The sequence below is a fragment of the Lycorma delicatula genome, chromosome 6 (assembly GCF_047948215.1).
Source record: "Lycorma delicatula isolate Av1 chromosome 6, ASM4794821v1, whole genome shotgun sequence".
NCBI lineage: Eukaryota > Metazoa > Arthropoda > Insecta > Hemiptera > Fulgoridae > Lycorma > Lycorma delicatula.
The window spans coordinates 35,707,182-35,725,553 of NC_134460.1; the positions used below are offsets into that span (position 1 = coordinate 35,707,182).

Genomic DNA, 18,372 nt, shown 5'->3' on the forward strand with positions numbered 1-18,372 from the left:
TGGATGAAATATTGAGATGCTTATCTCAATGGATTGGGAATTTATTAACACAAAAATGATTTGATGGATAAAATAAAGCCGTTATTATTTTTTCATATTTATTACGAAGTTAATTATTAAAACTCTTAACACATTTGCTAAGGTATAATGTGATTAGTATACCAAACCATTAATTTTTTTAATTTAAAACTTAAAGTAGATTAGAAACGCTTAGAAGAGAGGTTTCCTGGAATTAAAATAAAATTTTTACAATTAACAATTTATTTTAAAATAGTTATATCATCTAAACTTAAGGGATTTTTTTTTTAAAGTATACTAATATATGATATTAAAATATATTTTTTTTAGAGTTAAGTACGTAATTTAAAAAAAAATATCAAACTGAAAACTAGATTTCTGTATGAAACAAACAATTCTTACAATGTATTGTTGGTGGCAGTTGTTTGTAGAAAAGATCAGTTATAGTGGGCGAATAAATCAATATAGATACGATTCAAACTCTTCTATTTCTAAACATCTACCGGTTTCACTCATTCAAATTGTTGAGGAAACTCTAAGTTTCTTCGGCCAGGAAAAACATAAAGTTTTATGGATTTAAATTTTTTTTTCTTTTAAATTAAAAATATGTAGTCTTAAAAGTCCAGCAGGCTTGTACACATCTAATCACTGGTAACACCATAATTTTTATAGTCAAGATTTTGTACATGTTAAATCCAATGGTGTTGTTATAACTTTTTTTTCTAGTTCATCGTCTGGTTTAACATCCTTGACGACATCTTCGTCATCATTCTTATTACTGTTACTATTTTCGCCGCTATTTCTTTTCCTTTTAGATGAAGTATCACTGTCACCGTTAGAACTTTCACGATCACTGTCGCGATGCTTGTCCATCGTTCTCAATGATAAATCCATCGGAGTTTCCTGTACAGGCCCTAAAGAACGCAATACAGATAAACATTTATCATAATTAAGGAGATCAGTCGTCGTCGATTTATCCGCTTTATTTTGAACTTCCGGTGATGGAGACGATGATGTCGATGAGGACGTAGAAAGTATTGGTACTTCCGGTTGTTGTGGTTGTCTCGTCGGTAAAAATGGTAGTAGAAAATTCGGTGAAGGCGGTGGTTGATGAAAAGATGTATTATGTAAAAACGACGGAGCGAAGAAAGGAAGTCCTGGATGATGAGGTACCGGCAGCATACTGCTGCGTGCTGCCCAAAGAGCTGCTGCCGCCTCACCGGACGAATGATTATAACTACCCGGCGTCAATAACATCGGTGACAACGAACGATCTTTACTGCTATCTTTCGTATTAGGAGTATTATTATTATCTATATCTAATATATGTTTACCATGGAATGCAACACCGTCCCATCCTTTACCCGGTTTAACAGCCGTGTGTTGATTTTGTTGTTGTTCTTGTAATAAACAATGTATTTTGAACCAATTTGATCGTCTTCCGTATCTTGAACCGCTTTTTGACATACCGACCAGTAAACATTTTCTTAGTCGACATGCTTTACATGAAGTCCTATTCTTTTTATTAATAACACACTCTCCATTATTTTTGCATTCTGATATCGAGTTGATATTGTTGTATGTCCGTCCAAAGAAAGACTGTAACAAGCAAAACAAAATAAATATAGTTATTAATACAAATAGAGTTTTTAAATATTTAGACATAAGGATAGACTTTAAAAATACTGTAACTTTAAAAACACGTAACTTCCTTGTGCACCTATTAAATTACATATAGACTTTTTTTTTTAATGAAAAGTATATAAAATGTTATTTCATCAATAACTTAAGGTTATTAATAAGGTTAACTTAATAAAGGTTAAAGTTATTAACTTAAGGTTTGGAGGAGGATGGAAAAGATCAGCTGAATAGACAGAGTTCGGAATGAGGAGGTGCTTTTTAGAGCGGAAGAAGAGAGGGCGATTATTGAAATAATAAAAAGAAGAAAATGCAATTGGTTGAAACATTGGCTGAGACGTGACTGCCCGTTGGTGACGGCATTGGAAGGATTTGTAACGGGAGAAAAGCAAGAGGTCGAAGACGAATGAAAATGGTAGATAATATAAAAAGGAAAGGAAGTTATTATAAAATGAAACGGATGGCACAGAGTCGAGCAGGATGGAGGGCGGCCATGTGAAAACCTGCCTTTGTGCAGAACACTTATAATTATTATTTTAAGGGAACATAGCTTTCCTCATACTCAAGCAGTACCTCAATCAAGATCGATATTTTTCCATATTTTTCTTTTTTTTATTGTTACTATTGAATTATTATTTATCATAAAAATATATTTACAATCAATGGTTAATAATTATTAATAAATAAATAAATTAAAATTAAAAAAAAGTTGAAAAAAAAGAGATGAAGTCTGATTCGAACCGATGTGCCTTCCCCTTGTAAGATCCAAATATTTCATTAATTAAAATTTTATTTGGCTATAACTCAGAAACCAATCAAAATAAGTACCATTTATGACATATCGTTGAAAAGTTTTCAATGAGGGCTTATTATTACAGTTAAGAAAAAGTCGAAAATTAATTTTTTTTGGATTTTGGGCTTTTGTGGACACTTTTGGTCTAGTAGATTGCAATCAAAAGGGAAGGGGCACAACTAGATGTTACAACAGTCTTAAATCAAAGATTTAAACATCCTATGGCAAATCGTCGTTGAGTTACGCGAGAACATACATACGTACGTACAGACGTCACGTCGAAACTAGTCAAAATGTATTCAGCGATTGTCAAAATGGATATTTCCGTTGAAATCTGAAAATTGAAGTTTTTCGCGGTCACAATAATTTCTTTATTTCGTACAAGGAAGTAAAAATCGTATGATTCAATTCATAGAGAATAAGTATTTGAAATATTAAAAGAATTTAAAACTGATTCCAAAACTATAGATACCATAAAGGAAACATTAACTGAGACGTATTCTAAAATTAAATTTATGGGAGTATTGTCTGAGCTCTTTAAAATAAAGACGGGAGTCAAGCAAAGAGATTGAATATTTTATTGTTTATTTAATTGCGTCTTTTAAAAAATGTATAAGTGAATGGAATAAACCGAATAAACCTAAGGGAATTAGAAATTGATCAAAATATTAAAGTAGGAGTTAACTTTAATATAAATGTTCTTGCGTTAGCAGACGATTTGGTAATATTATCAAAAGACAGAGAAGAAGCTAGAAACAAAATTTTGGAATTAGAAAAATACGCAAATATAAATGGTCTACAAATCTCGTTTGAACAGCCGTTTTCAAGATCCGTAACATTTATAACACAGAATGTATATAAAAAAAAATTTTTAAACCAAACATTATAAAACGGTAACTCTATCCTAAGCCTTATATAGATCTGAATATTTACAAATTTTCTCCAGTAAAGAAATATTTAGATTACTAAAGAAAATCAATAGAAAAATATACCATTCAACGATTACAGAAGATCAAAAATACGAACTTGGAAAGTACCACAGAAATTTATGAAAATCTAGAAAAATATTACAAACCATAAAGAAAAGAAGGCTAAGATGGTATGGTCATATCTGTAAAAGGGAAGGTAATACAGAGTGATTAAACAAATATTCAACTACCTTGATAAAAGAAAAACCAAACCAGGCTCTTACGCAAAGCCTTAATAATTTTGAATTATTAGTATACTTTTTCAGAAATTGCAAAAGATTTTAGAAGTTTAGGACAAACAACAACACAATAAAATACACAAATAAAATAGCAGATAAGAGACAAATTTAAAAAGTTAATTCATTAAAGTACGTTTCCAGGAAAGTAAAAACAACGTAAAACTGAAAGAAAATGGACGGAAGAAACGAAGAACAACATTTTAGGAAAAGTAAAATTCTAAAAATATCCAACCGTGATCCATAGATAGCATGTACGTAAAATAAATAAATGAAACATAAAATAAAGTTTCAATTAAAAATAATTTAGTAATAAATAAAATTTAATACCTTAATCTAGATAGATAAATCATATTTAATATAATAACGTCATTTAACAGGAATGTGTATTAATTTATTTTCAAGATTCTGTGAACTATTTTGAAGAGTCATGAAATAATTTTAAAGCAGTACTTCTCATACCGTAATTTGTGAGTTTATTGAGTAATTTCGTATAATATAATATCAGAAGCTCTAATTACATCAGAAAGTCTGATAGCAATTTGTTGTTCTTATTTAAGTTATGAGAAATTGTATTTAAAAAGTGAATAAGAACATCCTCAGTTCCTAATATCTACATGAATTAGTTGCCTCTTATTCTACATGTAAGCTGTTATTACTGTTGCCATTCTTTCGAGCTGGGTAAATATAAAATTATAAGATAGTTTGAAAGATTATATTATTTTCTACAACGCTATAATTATATGCAAAACAGTAGCAAAGAATTGTAGCTAATATTTCATGCTACACTAAGCATATAACTTCCAGGGTGATTTTGCTGTTTTGCTATGTCATGAAAAAAAAAACATTTTTGAAAAAACATAATTAAACTTTAGAATAATCTTTTCTGGATAAAATATCACTTGGGTATAGTTTTTTATTTTATTTTTATTAGCGTAAAAACAGAAAAAAACATATCTATATATTAAAAAATTGGTCAGAAAACTAAACAAGTTTAGTTTTTCTGCAATTTTTCAATAACAAATTTAGTTAAAGATTTCGTTAGGATCATAAAACATCCATTACATTAGTCCACAGATAATCAGCATGCACTACGCTCACTCAATTATGACAGGAGTTTTAAAGCATAATAATTAGCAAATCAACCAAAAGGGCAACAATTATGAATGGGAGAAATAAAGTTGAGCAAGTGGCATCCTTCAAGTGCCTGCGATGCATCATTAAGGAAGATATGAAATGTGGTCAGGAAGTTAAAAAACGAATTGCTAGGGCAAAGGAAACATTTAGCAGAATGAGGAGAGTGCTATGTAGAAAACTAGATTTGCGGCTAAGGTAAAGACTTGCAAAAAGTTTTGTGTGGAGTGTGGTCCTTTATGGGGCAGAGACATGGACTATTAGGAAGGAAGAGGAGACAAGATTGAGACCTTTGAAATGTGGGTTTGGAGGAGGATGGGAAAGATCAGCTGGACGGAGAGAGTTTGGAATAAGGAGGTGTTTCGTAGAGTGGGAGAAGAGAGGGCGATTATTGAAATAATAAAAAGAAGAAAATGCAGTTGGTTGAGACATTGGCTGAGACGTGACTACCTGTTGGTGACGGTATTTGAAGGATTTGTAACGGGAGGAAAGCAAGAGGTCGGCGACGAATGAAAATGGTAGACAATATAAAAAGGAACGGAAGTTATTATAAAATGAAACGGGTGAAACAGAATCGAGCAGAATGGAGGGCAGCCAGGTGAAAACCTGCCTTTGGGCAGAACTCTTATTACTTTAAGGGTGCCTCTTACTCAAGCAATACCTCAATCAAGATAAACAATGCAGAATTCTTTTGGATCTTCACTAATATCTTGGGACTCCCTATGTCACCCTATCAAATTAGTCCCAACTTGATCACAACGAGCCCACGGGATCGATAATCAGAAAAATATATGACAGCAGTTTGGTCATTGAAATTATAACAGGTGTGAATGTTGGGCAATGGGTATTTCTTTCTCGAATTGACTTGACGCCATCTTACACTACTTCCCATTTTCTTTTAAACAAAGACAATTTCCTACATGGTTAGCAATTTTCATGATCATCAAGAGGGCTCAAGGACAAACTTTTGACCGAGAAGGAATCTACCAACGTGAACCACTTTTTATCCATAGACATTGTACATAGCCCTGTCTCGCGCAAAATCTTTTAAAAATGTGAAAGTGGAGATGAAACATAAGTGTTGACGAAAAGCTAATGTTGCCCGGAGAGAAGTCTTATGAACCACAAAGTAAATTATTATCTATTATAATTTTATTATTTACTCATGCTGCGGTGCAACACGGGTCCCCTAGTGTTTTCTTAAAGTTTTCCAAAAAGTAACCAACAGTTAATTCAATTTCAAATTATTATAACAGATTTCTTGTTTCACTGATAATTCCAACGATACCAAATTTATTGCAAAACGCCCCTCAAACGATGGAATGTGATTGTTTACTAAAAAAAAACTCGTGGACGTTTTAAATATAAGAATGAATAAATAAAGGTAGAGAAACAATAAATTGCATTATAAAATTTTTATAGTATGATATAATGTGATACTTGATCTATAATCAGGACAATAATTAGCCCACCGGACTGGTGAAGTGGTAAACTCGTCGTCAGAAATCACTTATTTAACAGCTGATTTTCGAAGTCGAAGATTCTCAGATTTAAATCCTAATAAAAGTTAGTTACTTTTATACGGATTTGAATAATAGGCATTGGATACTTTGGTGGTTGTGGTTCAATTAACCGCATAGCTCAGGAACGATCGGCCAGAGTCTGTTTAAGACTACATGTCAGACATATCACCCTTATCTCATTGGGCCACTATTTGAACAGATTGAAACATCCATACTAGAAATAAATGAAAAATAATAATTAGGACAGACGCATTGCTTTTCGTTAAGTAAACGAAATAAATAAATACAAAAGGCACTTTTCATAAATTTGAAAATTATTAATTCACAATACATATGACATTAAATAAATTTATGTATTAAGTTTATTGTATATTTTAATCGAAAGTTTTGGTTTTATTAAAATATACCCTTTTTAAGTTTAAAGTAAAAGTGCATTGATATAAATGTACTTTTACTGTACGTATAAATGTTCATTCATAAATAACTATGATTTTTTTTCAATACTTAAATCCTGTATTAATATATTTTTAACAATATGTTTGTAGTTTAATAACTCGCTACATAATAATATTAAAAAAAACTGACAGTTGTACAGTTCCCGTCAAGCGGCTAGTCGCGTTGTGGGAAAATCTTACAACTTTACGTTGTTTTTTATGCACGGCTTTCACATATAACTAAATTTAAAATATTTATAATTTTAAATGTAATATGTTTTCGTTTATTTAAATCAATGATTCAAATTAAAGCATGCGCGCAAACCGTATTTAATTCGGACAAGTGTGGCGGTATTAGCGGTGACGGTCGGCATTAACTAAACTAATATAATTTCACAACTTACATACAACAAATTTCGCTTTTACGGTCGGCAGACTGGTTTATTCACGAGGCTTAATGCACCAAGTACCGAATCAGCGATTGAGTTTGAGACCCAGCCAGACCGAGTTACTTTTTAAATTTTGAATATCATTCATTTAACGCTAACGCTCACATGTGACGTCACAACAATACAGTAGTTAAGAGCATTTTTTAGGGTGGGCGAGCGATTTTGCAGAATTTTTTCTCAAATATTGCTATTTTTTAGTTGTTAACAAATGTGCTTAAGAAACATATGACCTTAATTAGGTGAAATCACGAGATACTGAGTGTGACCTTTCTCTACAGCCTCATCTCCTTCACCATTTACGTTGAAAATTTAATGACATCAATGCCCCATATATAAAAGTAATTTGACCAACTTTCGTCAAAATCGGTTTAGTAGTTCTGGAGATATAAGGTGATTTAGAGGCCAACACTTACACACACACGTACATACGAACATTAACATCCAGAAAATTTCCATCCGGTTTTTTGGTTTCCTTAGATGTCAAACGGTGCTACGATTTGATGATTATATAGTAATTCTAACTGAGAGTAAAAAAGATTTAGAAGAAACAATCAATGGAATGGATGAAGTCCTACGCAAGAACTACCGCACGAAAATAAACAACAACGAAACGAAAGTAATTAAATGTAGTAGAAATAACGAAGATGGACCACTGAATGTGAAAATAGGAAGGAAAAGATTATGGAGGTAGAGAATTTTGTTATTTCGGAAGTAGAATTACTAAAAATGGACGAAGCCGGAGCGATATAAAATGCCAAATAGCACAGGCGAAACGAGCCTTCAATCAGAAATATAATTTGTTTAGATCAAAAATTATTTTAAACGCCAGGAAAAAATTTTTTAAAGTATGTTTGGAGCGTAGCTTTACATGGAAGTGAAATTTAGACGAACGGAGTACCCGAGAAGAAAAGAATTTTAAAAAAAGCTTTTAAAATGTGGTTCTGCAAGAGAATGTTAAAAATCAGATGGCTGGATAGAGTGACAAATGAAGAGGTATTGCAACAAATCGACGAAGAAAGAAGCATTTGGAAAAATATACTTAAAAGAAGACACAGACTTATAGGCCACTTATTAAGGCATCCTGGAATAGTCATTTTAATATTGGAGGGACATGTAGAAGGAAATAATTATGCAGGCAGGCAACGTTTGGAATATGTAAAACAAATTGTTAGGGATGTAGGATGAAGGGGGTATACCGAAATGAAACGACTAGCACTAGATAGGGAATCTTGGAGAACTGCAACAAACCAGTCAATTGATTGAAGACCAAAAAATAGGTGTCAAAACGTGCGGTGAAAACCATATATGCCCAAATTGGACCGAATACAATACTATCCTTTCTAGGGCTAAAACTCTGCTTCAACTGTTTAGAGGGGAAAGTAATAATTGAGGATAATTTTATTTAACTCATATTCCCTAACCACTATTCTGTTAATTTATGCAATTACATTTCATTACTGAATTTTTTTTCCGAAAAACATGGAGGAATATTAAAAAAATGTTTACAACACATTTTAATCTAACTTAAATTGTTTTAATAATCGTCCAAATTTTACATTTCGTAAAATCTCTTAAGTAATGTTTTTTTTCTATTTTCACATTAATAAAAATATTCAAGACTTGGTTTATAAATTTTACCAAAAAAATCGTTGATTCTAATGGTTTAATTCTTTTTTTTTTACAACAAAAATCATCCGCCAAGTATTATAGGACTTAGTACATACGAAGACTCGTTCATTCTCCCTCATATATATGGACAATCAGATAACGAATGATTGATTCATTAATTAACCGTGTACCAAGAAATTAAATTACTTCATCATTCCTGACCATCTCGGAGATAGCAGCATTAATCAATTAAATTTTTAAATGTTTTTTTTTTTTTTTAAATTATAATAATTAACTTATGCGAAATCGAAAAGAATACAAAATAATCAATGCAGTTAATTTTAAAATGCTCTCTTTCCAGGTGATGTAAAATTATTATTGGTAATTCCTGATATTAAATATACGTTTATTTAGTAATAAATAATTAAAGATAATATAATAGGAAAATAATATTAAATCCGACGCAACTTTATTATGTAGGATTTATTTTATGGACAATATCATAAAATTAAAAGTGGAGGTCAACGGTCAGTAATTGTATCTAGCTCACTTTTAAAAAGGTTATGTTACAGTATTTTAGCCAAATTCTTATTTATGACTAACAATTCTAATCTAAAAATGTCGTTATACGTTATTGTGCAAGTATAATTATAATCCATTGTTATAAGTCGTTAAAAATATAAATAAATTAACTTTAGGAAATTTTAACTGATTATTTAAACATTAAATATTATTTATGGGTTGCTTTAAAAAAAAGGAGTAATCGTATTTTAGAATCTGAATTGTTATTTCATTATTGTGTATCTCTCATTTTGTTAATACATTGTTATTTTTATTTTCCCAGCTTTTATATTCCTGTATAAATAATCAGATGTGGACACTACATGACTTCCTTGTTCGCCTATTAAATTACATATACACATTTTTTTAAAGTGAAAAGTACGTAAAATTTTGTTTCATTAATAACTTTTGATATTTTCTCTTTTTTTGTTATTATTGAAGTATTAACTGTATTTTTTTTTTTTAAACATAGGTTAATAAATCAATGCATTTAAATTAAAAAAAAAAAAAAAAAAAAAATTATAAAAGGAGATGAAGTCGGATTTGAACCGATGTGCCTTCCCCTGCAAGATCTAAATTTCATTAATTAAAATTTTATATGGCTATAAGTCTGGAACCAATGAAAATAAGTATCACTTATTATACATAGTTGAAAAGCTCTCAATGAGAGCTTGTTACTGCAGTTAAGAAATCCTCCAAAATCCAATTTCTTTTTTGATTTTGGTCTTTTTTGGATACTTTTGGTCCAGTCGATTGTAATCAAAAGGGAAAGTGCACAACTAGATGTTACAAAATCCTGAATCCAAAATTTCAACATTCTACGGCTAATCGTTTTTGAGTTATATGAAATACATACGTACGTACATCCATACATACGTACGTACAGACTAAAAACTACAGATGAAACTAGTCAAAATAAATTCAGGTCAAAATGGATATTTTCGTTGAAATCTGGAATTTTTCGTGATCACAATACTTCCTTTATTTCGTACAAGAAACTAAAAAGAAAAGTGTTTCTTTTTGTTTGTTTTTAATTTTTTTTTTTTAAATTTTGTTTTGACCGCTATGCATTGCATTAAAAATCAACTTTACATTTTCTTTCCTTTACTGCTTATACTCTTTCATTCTTTGAATAACTTCGTCTCTCTCTCTCTCTCTCTTTGGCAAATTTTTTCCCCTTTTTTCCTTTTTGTTTTCCTTGAAAACTCGTGAAAACTGTTATTTTATTTCTGAAACTATTTCAATTGAAAATTTTTTTCTTCTACTTTAATATTTAAGTCTTTTACGTCTTTTTCGATTTTTCAAAATCATTTATCTGTAATTTTTAATTTGGAAACATAATTAAAAATTCTTTTTGTAAATTTTTGTCCTCCATTCTTTTTAAGTTTTCGTAAAAGCCTAATCTTCTTTTTCTAATAGATTACATTATTTTTTTAAATATTGGGTAAATTTCATAATTTATCCTTAAAATATATTTTGGTTATTTTAAGATTTAAGTCCTAGAATCATTCTTAAAATTTCCTTTTTTTAGTTATATTTTCCAGTCTCCATTCTTTGACTATCTTCATCGTGCTTTAATATAAAAATAGGTTTTAAAAGCTAATTAAAAAATAGCTTTTAATCAGCCTTTAAATTTACTTTTTACTGTATCTGGTAATTTAAAGTGAAACGGTTTTACATCCGACATATCTCAGCTAAATAGCTGTTCCAATCAGAATAATTATTTAAAAAGATTAAAAATACGTATGTTCATTTGAATAATAGAGACAGTTTGTGCATGACTACTGAATAGTAACTAAAAGTAACCCACTATTACTACGGTTAACGTATAAAAAACGAAAAATTTAGTAACAAATAGGTGTTAAGGGCGCAATTAGGCTGGATTACACTATCGACCGCTGCTAATTAAACAATAAACAGTTATCTAGTTTTTGCGAATTACTGTATATTATCTTTTATGACACAAAATATTTAATCACATTTTTACATGACTGCCCAAAAAAAAGAGTTCAATGTATTTACGGTATATGTATGTTTGTTCCACCATAGCAGCTCAACGACTGAACCGATTTAAATGTATGAACTCCCGTTGGAATCCTTACGTTACCGCGGGTGCATAAGCTATATACATGTGTAAACAAATGTGGAAATTTGAAAAATATACTATATACAAACACTGTGTACAAAATTGTCACCAGCACTCTTCTTAAATATCCTACATTAAAGAGCGATATTTGTCACCCGCACGACTAACGCGCTCAGAATGCGCTCATTTGAAAATGGAATGCAAATTTGTTGCACACTGCTCATCTGCGTGTTCCCACTTTCTACACTTTGACTAGCTTTATATTAAATATTAATCATATTTTTACTTCCTGGTTAACAATATGGTATATTTTTATTTCTTTACTGTTTCGAGAACTGTTGTAATGAAAGTGATTAACCATAAAATGCTTAATGAATAGGGAATTGAAATATTTAGAAGTTAATATTGTCATCCTAAGGTCATTTTGTTTGCTTTTTGTTTACGAAGAAATGTTCAAACTTTAAACTATCTAAATAAAGTTATTAAAAAATAAATCATAATGTAATTTTAAAAAAAAATTAAAAGAAATTAGATAAAATAAATTATTTGCTGTTATCCTAGCCCTTAATAAAAACAACTTATCCTATTTTACGCAATATAGCGAGCAGTAACAAAGAAAATGTGTGTCTTTTAACGATTAGGAAACAGAATTTGATTATGACTCTGATTTTAGTTCCTAAATTGAAATTTGTCAATATTTTTTCAACTGTAGAAAACTCCACTTTTCAATTACGGAGAATTTTTCTGTATTTCCTACCTCTTGATATTAACGTACAAGTTACAGGGATTAAAGATCTCCAATGAAACCTTGATAGAGATTTACTATGCTTCTAAACTACGTCAGAATGAAAAAATGTTTTAAAAATGATTATTATTTTCGTAAATTAAAAATAAACAATTAATTATAATTAACGTCATAGTTAACTTATTGTCAACGTCAGTAAGAATTTTTTCGTTATAAGTCTTAATAATAGCAGTTTTTTTTTTTATTAATAATTTTAAACAAAAAAAATTTACCTTGCAACCCTCGCATGTGAATGCTCCAAAATGGAAACCTGCAGCAGGTTCACCACACACACGACATAACTGGTTCATCTGTAAAAGAAATGTATACACATATTTAGTTATTATTATTTTTTTTTTTGTAAAAATTTACAATTTTTTTTGTAAAAGATATAATTTATAAGATATAATTTATATTTTATTATTATTATTTTATTATTTTTAGATATAATTTATTAAAGTAACTACGCATAATCACAGTGTTTGATATAGATTTTTTCCCTGTTAATCAAAAGCTCAAAAAAAAAAATTTATTTAAATTCACTGACATACCTTCAGTTTATTATAAAAAAAGTAAGATGAATTTTTATTGGTCAAAAAGAGACTCTTTTTATCCAAATTTAGTTCTTTACAGTATTTCCGTTAACTTGTAAGATTTGACCACAATTTTCTCTTCTCTAATAATTGTCTTAAGACGACCTCATTTTCAATCTTATCGATCCAGCTAATTTTCAACATCTTCCTCTAACACTATATATAAAAGCCTCTATTATTTCTTTCTCATTTTCAATTGTCCACATTCCAATTTCATAAAGGGCTACCCTGCCCACACACGCGCGCGTGCACGTATATTCAAGAAATTTGTTCTAATTATATCTATATTTGACACTAGCTCTCTTATATTTTGTATGAAAAATTACTACAAATCAGTTTTTTCTCTTCCTGTCTTCATTCATCTTTAGTAATTTTACCACCTTAATTATAACTATTCATTAATTTTTTATCATTGTTCTTCTCTATTTAAGAATTTTATTCCTCATTATTTATTTATTTATGCTCAAAACTGCAGAATTACGCCCAATTAATATTGCCGGATGAGATGTAGTTAAATTCATAATGGATAAAAAAGTTCAAAGCCTAACCGGGATTCGAACTGAGAACCTTCCAAGTGCAAGTCAGAGACGTTACCATTCCACTACGAAGGCCGATAGATCTATCATATTTTTTTAAATTTATTTTAGTATTATTTATATTGAAACTGAATTTTTCTTTAAGTAGTAAATACATTGCAGTATTTTCTCAATCGTATTTTGAAAAAAAATTCTCATCGAATTATAATCTTTTCTCTTCTTGGCTAATTTCCAATATTAAATTTTTCTTTCAGTTTCTATATTGCTTTTTTTACATTGCTGAAAAACGCAGAAACAGTATATTCTTGTCCAACTCATTTTTACATCAGAGCTCGTTTTCCTTCATCTTATAATACATCTGATTCTTATAATTGTCATCTGATTTTTATAAAAATTGTAAATATATATTGTAAATATAAACTACTTTTTAGGGTATAAATGTAGGAGTGTAACGTATTCTTGCTTCCATCTAAGCTTTGAAATTAAATTTTCATCCTGTTATAAAGTTTTTGAAATTATAGAAAAATTTTCAGTTTTTATTATTAGTTTTTTACCTAAGGAAAATTCCTCTGAAAAGTTTCTGGTTTTCAAGTTTTTTGGCGTAAGATGGTCGATGAGCCAGTGAATCGCTTAATAAATAAATTTATTGCTTGTATTTTGTAGTATTTAAACCAAAAAGCAAAAATTAATACATTAAAAATATTACACTTGTTTGTTTTAGTTGATATATATATATATACTCGTATATCCATTATTTTTTTGTGAATTTATATGTCTGTTTTAATTTGCGCGGGAAAGAAATGTTTTAATTCTATCAGAATAAAACTAAATAATAATAAACTATTGTAGTTACATTCTATATTATAAAAGATAATTGCAGCGAGGAGTGTTCATTGCAATGAGTTCGGTACCGTTCATTACCAGTAGCGATCTTTCTGGTTTACGATCTCGCTAGATTGTTGTTGTCTGCTCCTAAATTGCAATTATTACGTAAGGGGTTTTTGTTTATTATCCGAGTACATTCACTTAATCGATGTAATTGAAGGTTAATCATAATTTTATGATTGGGATAATATTTTATGATATATATATATATAATACATATTGAATAATTATTTTAATTGTTACAAAATGATTTATGTACCTTGTATACCGTGGGAAATTTGTGAAACACAAATTACTTAATTTAGGTAAGAAATTTAATTATGAATTATTGTTGTATTCATGAGAAACAATCATACATTTATGTATATACATAAACATGTACACGCGCGTGCGCGTGCACACACATAAATTATAATTTTGATGTAATTATTTGGTTTTTTAAGTTTTATTATTCTTTTATAGGGATTTAAGAATGTTTACTTTCTAAAAATGTAGCACTAATTATCAATTTTAAATTATTATTATGATTTCCGTACCATTCAAAAAACAAATAACGAGACTGGACTTATCCATTTTTAATATCTGCTGAATGGTTGACTTTTTAATATCACAATTAGCTGTAATTCTGTAGGAACTAGTTAAAATCTAATTAATTAACTAATTTTAATTGGATTTTGTTATCTATGTATTTTTGTCTTCCAGATTCAAATACAGAAACTATCCAACAATTCTTTTACATTTTTTTTCAAATATTGATTGTGTTCAAAGTATTAAAATTATTTATCTGTTTCCCTTACAGTCTGTTGAAGTCCCTTACTAAATAAAGTAAGATGTATAATTTATTAGTTGTCGATTAAAATTAATTTGTTACTTTTCTCAGTTTTTCTCTGTTTTCATTGTACAAAGTCTTTCATGAGTTAAATATCTGAGATTCAACAGTCATTCACTTCTGAGGTTCAAGAGTTACAGACGCTACCACTCCCTCAAGAAGACCAGTATACTTATCGTATTTTTTTTTTTTTACTTTATTTTAGTCTTATTAATATTGAAACTGAATTTGTGTACAGTACAAAGATAACGCTTACTACAAAAAGTATGTTATTTACCTATCTACGAAAATTGTGGTACAAAAACACTTTTATTAAATAGTGCTGACATTTCGAGAAAATAATACCTGATTTTTATAAATAAAATTCAGTCTAGTTAACCAGATATTCTCTCATCTATATATATATATATATATATATATATATATATATATATATATATATGTGTGTGTGTGTGTGTGTGTGTGTGTGTTTTATAAAAATTAAATCAACCCTTTTTTTTAACTGGTGATCTTGTAAGACTTAAATTTAGTAGATATTTCTGTCTAGAAACTATTAATTTTTCAATAAAAGTTACCGCATTCCAAACACGCAGGAGCTTCCATGGGGGTAGAGTAGCTCAAATATTGGAAAGAGTAGGATTGTAAGAAATCATTTTAAAGGACATTAAAAAACAAAATTTTGAAATAGAAAACATGGGGGGGGTAAGAAAATTGTAACCAAAATGGCGGCCATTTAATATTTTTCATAGCTAGTTTCAGTACACCCCAAGTAGTGGTTTCATTCCTCAAAATAGACTGTTTTGAGGAGGAAGCATATCCACAGTAAAGGTTGGTTGATTCCTACCATGCACTGTCCGAATGTTCTTAGTATGAGTTAATGCGCATGGAAACTACGTGTCGGCTCGTTATTATTGGGTATCTCCATGTAAATTGGAGGGTCCAGACCGAGTGCACAATTGTGGAAAACTTTACAGTCTATTTAGTAAAAGAGAGAATTACTGAAGGAATTTATGGTCCTGCTCGGGTTTTCCTTTCTTGTATTTTTGTTGTTTTGATTTAAGGTTTATGGATTTTTTTTTAATTTTGTTTTATGTTTTTACGTATTTGATATTTTTGTTTTTATTGTGTGTTGACAATGCGTGATAAACCCAACTTTATCTATTTCGGGTAGGTAGTTCAGTTCCTTCGATGTAATTTAGTCCATTCACACCCACCGGGTTGGTCTAGTGATGATCACGTCTACTCAAATCAGCTTATTTGGAAGTCGAGAGTTCCAGCGTTCAAGTCCTAGTAAAGTCAGTTATTTTTACACGGATTTGAATACTAGATCTTGGATTCCGGTGTTCTTTGGTGGTTGGGTTTCAATTAACCACATCTCAGGAACGGACGAACTGAGACTGTACAAGACTACACTTCATTTAAACTCATATATATCATCCCCATTCATCGTCTGAAGTATTATCTAAAAGGTAATTACCGGAGGCTAAACAAGAAAAAACATTTAGTCCATTCAGTCTTGTTTAAAATTTGGTTGATGTGTGTTGTGTGATGAGTTCTTGATAGATAGTAGTACATCGATGGAAATGTTATTTGCGGCATGAAATATGTCAAATGCGAGGTTTTGAAAGTTGATCTTCGGTAAAACTCATAAGGGTAAGGTACCGAGAGGCTGGTGGTGGCTGTCTTCTCCTACGGGTCAGGATTTGCTAAATTTTATTTTTAGTGTTTCACTATTGAATAGTTACGTAAGAAGTTCTATAGATAATTTTTGGAACTAGTTGTAATGATATTAAACGGCCTCCATTTTTCGTTAGAGTTGTAACTGAAAGGTTTTGTATAAAAATTTCAGTTTTTTCAATGTCTTTAAAATATGTTTCACAACCCAGAGTTCTTTCTATTTAAAATTCTTGAGTTCCTCTTCATTGACGCTCGGGGTGTGCAGGCCTCACGTCGAAAAATACATCTTTGTGAAATAGGACCATTAAAAAGAATTTCATTTGTCTACTTTTAAATATTGAAAAATTATTTAACGGTTCCCTCATCTTGTTAACATCCGGTATATCAGAGATAGTTTATGTAGAAATTCCACATTAATTCATTATTAAATAAATTTTAACGAATTCGAAATTTTTTAGTGAAAGGTTGAACTACGTTTGAAATTTGAAATTTAAAGAAATCAATTATCATTTTTGTATATCGTTTTCATTGAGTCTATCCGCTCAACCATTTTAATCTTTAATTATTTTTACTCTTTAGGGGGTTGGAATTTTTAAAAAGTGCATATCTTGGACTCAAGGAAAATTTTCTAAGAAAACGAATTTGAGAAATACTTTCATAAGTAAAACGACCATGTTTAATATATATAATATTAATTAACGTAATTAATATTATGTGAGTATAGATAGATAAAGGATAAGTATTTATTTTCTTTTTTTCAATCATTTCTTTGAAGCTGTTTTAAAATATACTCAAAGAAATATTCTGTTTATGTATTGATACTTCTGTAAAAATGTTCAATTAATAAAAATAAATAATGTTAAAAAATAAATTGATAATGCTCTATTATAATTAAGCTATTGTCTTTAATAAACGAAAATTCGATAATTACTTTATTTAATCTGCGAGATTCGTCTATAAAATTTATTTTTAAATACAAGTTAAATTGATTGCGATATCTTTAAATTATTGAGGTTAGTAGAAATAACTTGGTAATGCAATAATAATAATAATAATTATTATTATTATTATTTTATCTATTGAATCGTACACCACCAAGTAATTACTCCTGTGATATATCGGTTTAACGACTGACTGTAGAGTGAAGCCTGGAGCTTGACGCGAAGCGACAGTTAAGAAGTCTGCTTTCCCACGAACTAACCCCATAAAGTCAATTCTCCATCAAATTAAACGTGATTTTCTTCAATGTAATTCAATCGACCACCGTACAAATGACTCTAACAAATTATTAAAGCTGTCTGTTTTATTGTTATTACCACTAAATGTAAATCCGTTATATATTTTCATATGTGATTTCTATTTTTTTTTTTGTTTTTTTTTTAATAATAGTCGCTTTTGTAGCGTTATAATTTTTTTTATCCATTATTATTATTATTATTTTACACTTTACATATTTTATCTCCGTTTAAATTCAACAGACAAAAAACATATTAAAGAGCTAATAAAGAATACTTTGTGTATTAAGAATTACTATTGATTTTTTTACAATGCAAAACCTTCACAAAAGGAGATTCTTAAATCGGCCTATATGATTTAATTTTTTCCATTGTTCTTTTTTTC

General features: G+C 29.5%; 1 protein-coding gene across 1 annotated transcript in view; it reads right to left on the minus strand.

Moving 5' to 3' along the window:
- Nucleotides 1–248: 248 nt before the first annotated feature.
- Nucleotides 249–18,372, minus strand: part of LOC142326839 (uncharacterized) — a 141,800-nt gene continuing 123,676 nt past the window's right edge. Inside the window, exons 2-3 of the mRNA XM_075369570.1 lie at nucleotides 12,466–12,543; nucleotides 249–1,617 (exon numbers count right to left, since the gene is read on the minus strand). Of these exons, the coding sequence (XP_075225685.1) occupies nucleotides 691–1,617; nucleotides 12,466–12,543 (1,005 nt within the window). The 3' untranslated portion in view covers nucleotides 249–690. The remainder of the gene's footprint in view (nucleotides 1,618–12,465; nucleotides 12,544–18,372) is intronic.